This window comes from Alligator sinensis, unplaced genomic scaffold (assembly GCF_000455745.1).
Source record: "Alligator sinensis unplaced genomic scaffold, ASM45574v1 scaffold755_2, whole genome shotgun sequence".
NCBI classification, from domain to species: Eukaryota; Metazoa; Chordata; order Crocodylia; family Alligatoridae; genus Alligator; species Alligator sinensis.
Window position 1 is genome coordinate 3,416,973 of NW_005841883.1, and position 8,375 is coordinate 3,425,347.

General features: G+C 38.8%; 1 protein-coding gene across 1 annotated transcript in view; it reads right to left on the bottom strand.

Annotated features, from left to right (window-relative positions):
- Window positions 1-8,375, bottom strand: part of SBF2 (SET binding factor 2) — a 500,212-nt gene that overhangs the window by 262,537 nt on the left and 229,300 nt on the right. Inside the window, 1 exon segment of the mRNA XM_025196666.1 lies at window positions 7,139-7,244. Coding sequence (XP_025052451.1) covers window positions 7,139-7,244 — 106 coding nt within the window.

Below are 8,375 nucleotides of genomic sequence, written 5' to 3' on the forward strand. Positions count from 1 at the left end.
GCGGGGCATCTCAGCAGGGCACTGTGCACTGTCTGGGAGCTGGGGCAGCTCCATTTGTCAGCCGGAGCCTGGTAGTGCTGAACCCCAGTGGCCCCAGCTGCCAGGCAATGCACAGCGTCTTGCCGCACCCATGCTATGGGGCAGCTGCCGCACAGGTGCCAAGCTGGGGGGGTGTGATCCCTACTGCTGCCCACTGCTCAGGATGGTAAGTGCAGAGTTTTTGTTTGTTTGTTTGTTTTTTAAAGTGCCTGGACTAGGTTGGGGCCAGACAGGGGATGGGGCTGGGCAGGGCAGCCATGGGGGCTTCTCCCACAGCTTCCCCTGCCCAGGGAGAGACAGACACAGCTGGAGGAGCCACGGGAGAATCTGCAGCAGCCTAGCTGTGCCTGCCTCTCCCCAGCTGATCCAAATCACTGAATCTCTTTGAATCAGTGCCAAAACTTCCGAAGCCAATTCAGTCAAATTGATTTAGGACAGTGACCTGCACTGAATCACTGTCCTCTGAATTGGCCAAATCTGAATTGAATACTTCCCTATTCACACAGGCCTATTAATAAAGATAAGCCCTTTGTCTCACATAGCACTACAAGCTTCTCTTTCTCCCACAGGCTACTCAGTCCTCCGCCTGTCTGTCTAATTTTGCCTCAGTACCATTTGGTCCTTTAGCTTTCTTGCTTCAGGTTAGAGGAGTTCAGTTTGTTGTATCAGGTCACTTGGCCTATACCTTGGATGACTTCCAGCCTAGTAAACTACCAAATTTTACTCAAATAACACATGCACCTTTCCCCCCAAAATCAGAGCGAACATCTTAAGTGAGGAAGCTAATTTTCCTTCACTGGAATAGAAGCATGCAAACACTGTGCTCTAATGGCTGTCAAGATGGCTGCTTGTCTCTGGTCCAGTAAGCAGGACAGTTTGATATTAACCCTGTCGCAGCCATAGCTATTGGCTGAACACCATAGCTAATGCCTGAAGAAGCAACTATGCTGGCTCAGGGCAAGTGAGCATAGCAGACTATACATAGTCGTAGTATCTGGACAAAGCTTATGGTGTGGAAAGAACACTATTATTTACAGAAACGTATACAAAGAACTATTTACAGTAAAGCAGTAACAGTCTTGCTACTAAGAAGTCTTGCAGGAGTCTGGGGCCTAGCCTCATTGTCTTGCTACACAATGTGTTCCTGTGCCTCATAAAGACTGTATCCTGGCATGCCACACTTCCCTGGAAATTCTGTGTTTCCAGAAGAACTTAATCTATGTAACCCAATCAGCCATGACTAGAAGAAGTTTTTCTCCCATACCTTCTGCTTCCAAAAACAAGGTGTGTGTCTTATTTGGCAGGCGGGGAGTGGGGTTATGCAAAGTAATTCAATACCTAATTGCCTCTCTGGCTCTCCTCTGTGTGTAGCAAACTTTGTATCCTGACAATGGTCATTGCCGAATGAATTCTCTCCTAACCAGAATCTAGAAAAGATACAGAGACCCCACCAAATATGTTTTCCCTCACAAATAAGAATAGGAGGAACAGGTAGGAACAACTTCTACAAGGTCACTATATAGAATTATCTTGGGAGCGCCCTTATTCTTGTAGAAATGAGAGAAGATGCAGGAAAATAGGTGGTGGTTGGACTAAACAAAATGATCAGGATGGGAGGCACAGATTGAGAGTAAAGGAAAGTAGATGTGAGAGGAGGTAGCCATGAAAAAGAAGACAGAAAAAAATAAACAACATTATTTTAGTTTTTATTACATGTTACAGCTGCTTATTATTTGACACTTCTGAACTTTTTAGTACTGAACTTTTTGGTTCCAGCTGGGTGTAACAGTAGTAGTATATTTATTCAAATAGAAGATGACCTTGATTATAAGACGGCCCCCCAATAATTAGATTCTGTATCTAGAAAATGTATAAATTTGGTATAATTTTCCTAGTGAAGAATCTAATTATTGGAGGTTTGCCTTGAATTTGTCCTCCTCCCACTGCTATAAGAGGGGCAATAAATCTGGGGATCAGGTAGCCCCTTTGCCTTCTGCTTTCCCCAGCCCCTTCCCCCTCTCCTTACTCTCTGCTTTTCCTGGGCACATGGGAGGAGCAAATTTGAAAACAATGACCTTGAAATTAACTTACTGTAGTAATTTGCATATGGAACCCATATACTTAGTTTATCCAGAATTGATGCATGTTCCCTTTTTTTTAAACTGCTTCAAGTTTTAGCCCAGGTACTCCATAAACATACTTTTAAGCAACACTTTGACACCTACTCATATATAGTACAAACTATGCATGAATCCAAAGCCAAAGTCTTGTGATTTACCATATGGTTCACTGGGCTGGGCCCCACCAGAGTCAACAGCATTTCAAGGCATGGTGAACCTACAGTTCAACATTGCTCACTATAGATTCATGTGCTAGTTAGCCCCCTGAATCATGACTGGAACCAGGTGTTCTTGTCCTGAGTCCTGGAATGCTCCAAAAATGTACATGCATGTGAGGCGCAGGGCAACTTGGTGTGCCCTCACCTCATGGAAGGAGGCGCCACACTAATTATATGCAACAGGTGGACAGAGGATCTGACAGAGGCATTCCAGGTGAACTACTTGGTAATGTTTTCCAGGCATTTAAGGCTGGTGAAGAAACAGAAATCACTAGAAATGGGGAAAAAAGGGTGCAACTCAGCTGTGACAGTGAAGAGAAAGTAAAAATGTATACAGTGTAATGGCTCACCATGACTTGAAAAAGAGAGTTGGCAGTCACTAACATATATCTTATTCCAACGGGCTGCACTAATCAATCCTTGTGGTAGGTTCCTATCATTATATTTGCCCCATACAGTCCATTTTCAATGCTGACTGCATTTAATCAACTTCAAGGTTGGTTTCCATCATTGGGCATAGGCTGCTTTTGGTAGCAGTTTAATGATAGAAGATGTATTTAGTGAAGTTTTCTTGTATATCAATGTTAAGACAAGGGGTTTTTTCCCCTTCCTGACGATTGGGGGCGGTGGGGGTGGGAGGAGAGGTTTGTCTTGTATTCAGTATTTCAGCACTTTCAGAAAAAGCATTGAAAACAGGAGTCAGAGCTATGGCAAACCTTTCAATTCCATTCCAAGGAAGAATGAAATACAATAATTTTTAAGAATTCACTTTTACTTTTTTTCTGGCAAAAGGAAATGTTATATTTTTAGACAGTATTTTCTTGTGCAAGGGACTCAAAAAGCATATGGTCCATGTTTCCAGCTGATGACTTTTAATGGCTTAAGTTCTTCCTGTGGAACTGGCAAACTAAATAATTTTACAAAACATACTAGTCCTATTCTGTCTCCCAGCAAGTTCTGCAACTCTCTTTGACAATACTGGCCTTGAACAGTAGAAGTACTTCTATATTTCTGAGGCTGTCCTGGTATGAGAAAGACAGGACCATTGAGGTTTACAAAAATTCAGGGAAAGAAAAATGTGAGGGAAAGCAGCATTTAAGGAAAACTTCAGGGAGAGGGATGCTGGAAAACAGGAGAACATAAACAAAGTAGGCAAAAATAAAGAAAATGGTAATGAAATAGAGATGGTGTGGGGGGGGAGAACAAAATTAACAATATTATTACAAAAAAGGAATGGTTGGCCTACGATTAATATGCAAAATTATAATACATATGACCTGGTTATATTTACAATACCGTTACTGATCTGCTTGGGGGAAAAAAGTCATATTAAACCCCTTTACCTAATTTTCCCATTTTTTGAGATGGGGTTAAATAATACATGTGGGTGAAACCAATTTGAGGTATTCAGATATAAGCATTATTATTGATAATTAAAGATGGGAAAAAGTTGTTCATTTCATATGTTCACATCCACAGAATGGTACTGTAACTGGGCAACTATGGATGCTTACAAGCAATAAAAAAGTGATTTCCTGGAAGAAGCGGCATGATAGTTTGACTCAGCTCCACAGCTTCTGCATAGATCGGGTGCTTCAGTGGGGCTTTGGGTGCTTTTATCTAAAGTTGATTCAATAAGCTATTAGCTACTGAAATACTTGTAGAAACTCTCCCTGTTACCCTTCACATCCCTTGCTAGCTGCACGTCCAAATGCACTTTGGCCTTCCTGACTTCATCCCTGCATACCTGAGCAATGTACTTATATTCTTCCCTAGTTATCTGTCCAAAATTTCCACATCTTATAATGACAATACAGTTGCATCAAGGGAAGTTTAGGTTAGATATTCGGAAGAATTTTCTCAGTTGGAAGGTAGTAAAACACTGGAACAGCTTACCCAGAGAGGTGATGGAAATTCCATCCTTGGGGGTTTTCAAAACCTGGCTAGACAAAGCTTTGGCTGGGATTATCTAGTTGAGGATCATCCTGCTTTAAGCAGGGGGTTAGACTAGATGACCGCCTGAGGTCCTTTCCAACCCTAACTTTCTATGATTCTAGATAAAAGCTTAAAGCGCCCATTTTGGGGGGAGAGCTTTTCGTGCCGGGGGGGGGGAGGGGGGGCTGGGTTACATTTGTAAGCAATCTATAATCCTAACCAGATTGAAGAAAGAAAAAAAATAGCTCTGTCAGTTCCTTTGAACTCCTGGAACTCCATCACGAGGTCAGTAGTTTTTTCTCCTACACAATTCAATGTTTTGAATGCACATGTCCTTAGGTGCACATGTCCATTCTCTCATATAAACACTTGTCTTGGATTCAACCTGGTTTGGTACATTGATTCTTTTCAGATACATGTATTTTATTGTCCTTATTCTCTTTTTCACATGACACAGAATTATGCAATATGAATTGTTAGGGGAGATCAAATACCAGCAGAACTAGTGAATGCTAAATAGTACATCTATTTCACTCACCAGTGGAAATGTTATTTTTGTGATGCTTTAGAAACTCTTGAGTTACAAACAACCTTACTACAGTTCCCAGAAAAAAGATATTGCCTCAGAATAATCTTTAACATTATCCTCATTACAGTTCAGTAGAAAATCCACACTAATCAGAAAAACCTCTTAGAATTATTGTTCAGCAATGAATTCATACTTGAACCACTGTATTGACTCTACTCTGAGTAACCAGAAAGGGATTCAAAGTTGATACATTACCCAATAAGGTCTAAAAGCCTTTGGTCAGTGACTAGCGATGGCTTCATGGTTATATAGACAATGTTTTCAGTTTAAACTATACTTCCACTGTCAACAAATTACAGTGTAATGATGGCTGCTCAGTAATATCAGGGAAATAGTTTAATCTGTTAGAGCTGGAGCTAGTACTAGACGTAGTAGTATCTCTACTTTGTATTTCACTTTCTGTTACATAAGCTCTATTAGTTCCTTCTGAGCTTTTTACCTAAGGTAATGGCCTGAAATCATATAGTATCTCTTTCTGGGGTTTTAAACCATAGCCACATATTAAACAGGTGAATTACGTAAAAGGAGCTGCCATTGTTTTAGATAGAATAATTTGCCCGTGGATATGTTGTTAAGTGAAGCTTCCTTCTGAAAAATGGAATCCATTAAAGCCATTTTTGACTATGGCTTCAGATGATAACCATTTTTATTTCTGTTTATCAATATTGTGACCTGATTGTAGCCAGTTTTCCAACTCCAACCACTTACATGTATTTTCTGTGGCTTGGGGAGCATTCGTGCTGGCTGAGAACTTGGGTCATATTTTTCCAGTCTTTCATTCCCGCAAAAGTACGGTTTATTTTAACATTTGAAAGCAATCTGTAACAGAAGCAGAATGAGGAATCGGCTATGATAGAGTACGCTAAACATCTTTAGTAAAATTGGCTCCCATCACAAAGGGTCTACTTATTTAGTGTACACTAAATTGTCTATTATCACTGACAGAACAGCAAGGGCTTAATCAGCCCTTTTTGAACCTTGACACATTAAGTTTTATCATAACAAACTCAAGTCCAGTAATAAGTTTGGAAAAAGGTTTTTCACACTCGTATTTTATATGATGAAAAAAATCTCCTTGAACTAAGACTTCAGCAGCAAAATCTGGTACATAAATATAAAGCTGTTCTAATTCTTAAATCCCCAACTAAATACAAGACAGAATGGTCAGCTCCAGACTGAAAAAGAACATAACTAGCTATTGTCCTTACTAAGCATTAACTGACACATTTTTTACTGGAACTGAGCATGGGATGACTACAGCATCCTTTAGGATATTATTTTTTCCCAGCAGCAATAATTAGAAGTTCTCTCTGCAGGCAGATTCCCCTGCAGGATTCCATTCAGACTGTATCGTCCTACACATTTTTCCTTTTTTTTGGTAGATCCCAAGGAGCTAGCTATTACAGGCTGATTTCCTTACATTGTCAGACTTTTCTTGCTCCTCCTCAGTAAAAACTATTTATATTTATTTTTATTATCCATTTACGTTGATGAGTTACTAGTCACATGTATCCACAGGCCTTTTCATTATTACTTACCCTGAGGCTAAAATGTAGAGAGTAGTTCCCTCTTCCCGTCTCACAAACCCATCTACCTACAGGCTGGAGCTTCAAAGTAGCTTCATAAACAGAAGAGGGGAATGGCAAGAATGGGTCAGAACTAGGACTGGCTTACTGAGGAAGTTAGCATTACTGATGAAACCCGTAGCAGTCTTTGTTTTTCAGTGTGGAACCTGAGTGAAGAAAATGGGCCTGCTACCCTCAGCTATCACTACAGTAACTAAGAAATTAGTATTTGACATGGGCTGTGTTAGAGAAATATTATGCATTTTACTTAGCTATTCATGTTAGTGTAACATGTCTTTTTAATTCATTTTAAATTGCATTTATTCCATAATTTCTCTCTCCTTTGCTAGGTACATGGTTGGGTCCATAGCCAAGAACACACACTAAAGGATTCAGTTGTAATGAAATGTAGACCAGACTTTGTTCCATCTACAATAGTTGCAGATATTGGGTAATGCTGGAGATAAATTCCAAAAACAGGATGCAAAGAAACAGTTTATACGTAAGTCAGATAAACAGAAAAAAAGCATTACTAGCTATTTTTTCCACTGAAAACAAATAAATGTTACAATGCAGTCTTTTTTTATACATGACCTAGCATGACTGAATTACAGGGGAGGCCACTCTGTAGCTTTTAGTAAATGACTATAAACAAATCAAGAAAAGACATACCCAGTTGTTGAAAGAGAAGAGCCACACTTGTGCCTGTAACAGGAAGACTATCATGTAAAGGAGTTTGTATCAGTTGTCTGTCTCCTGCTCCCAAAGAAAACAGTTTCTGTAGATAGAGACAGTGTTAATACAGAATGAACTCTCTTATTCAGAGAAAGCATGGAGTATAAAGTGTTATTGCTATTTATATATTTCAACTTCATACACTTCTTACGTGTTGGGGATTTAAACTTCAATATGTTGGTAATTAAAGTTCGCTGCATGGGATGGTAGGCAGCAAGTTTAATGAGACATTTAGGTCCTAAGCATCTCCAGAAGGAGAGCCATTCAATAATGCAAGCCACTGATCAGCATTAACCCCTCCATTCAATACTTACTATTATCATCAGTAACTATATGCATCACTTGGATATCTCCTAGCTTAATTTATTAAAATGAATATTTTTTTTAGTTTATGTTGATAAACTTTACATATTTAAACAAGTCAAATGGCTTGGATAGATAGTTAGCTGAATTCTAATACACAAAATAGTAAAAAAAAATATGGACTACAGAATGACAGCTTGAACATAAATTGTGACCACAACCTCCTTTAAAGGGATTTTAATTGAACAGTTTAAATGATTATGGATTGATTCCCTTGAAGGATTTCAACCCAATCAAAAAGGTGTTTACTAGAATATAGTCTAAAAAACCGCAAAGAACAGAAAAATGGTTAAAAACACACTAACAGCAGAATAAGATGTTTTGTTACTAGGAAACAGGGAGACAACTGAGTTCAGGGTCACTAGGTTGTGAAATTTCTTGAAATTACAGGTTATGAAATTATGAATTTTAAACGTTACCTAAGTTAACTACCATAATACATAACTTAGAGATGAGTTTTAAAATTGTGATTAAAAAAAAAGTTTCAGTAAAAGATCCGCCAATCTTTATGGCTCTGTTCTAATTATAATGAGTAATTTATATTCGTTCAGTTTTTCTTATATTAATTCATACCATTGATCTTTCCACATCTTTGATACAACCACATGAAAAGATGGTTGGTGTCATAATAAGAAATATTTTATGCCCAACATCTTTTCTATGTTATAATTTAGATCTTCATAACAGTATAATTCCAGATTCATTTAATTCAGCAATGCATATACAGCTGAAAATGTGAAAACTCAAAATACAATATCCTTACATCAGGCTGTTTTCATCAGACTACAGATAAAATACATCTGAAAGAGTG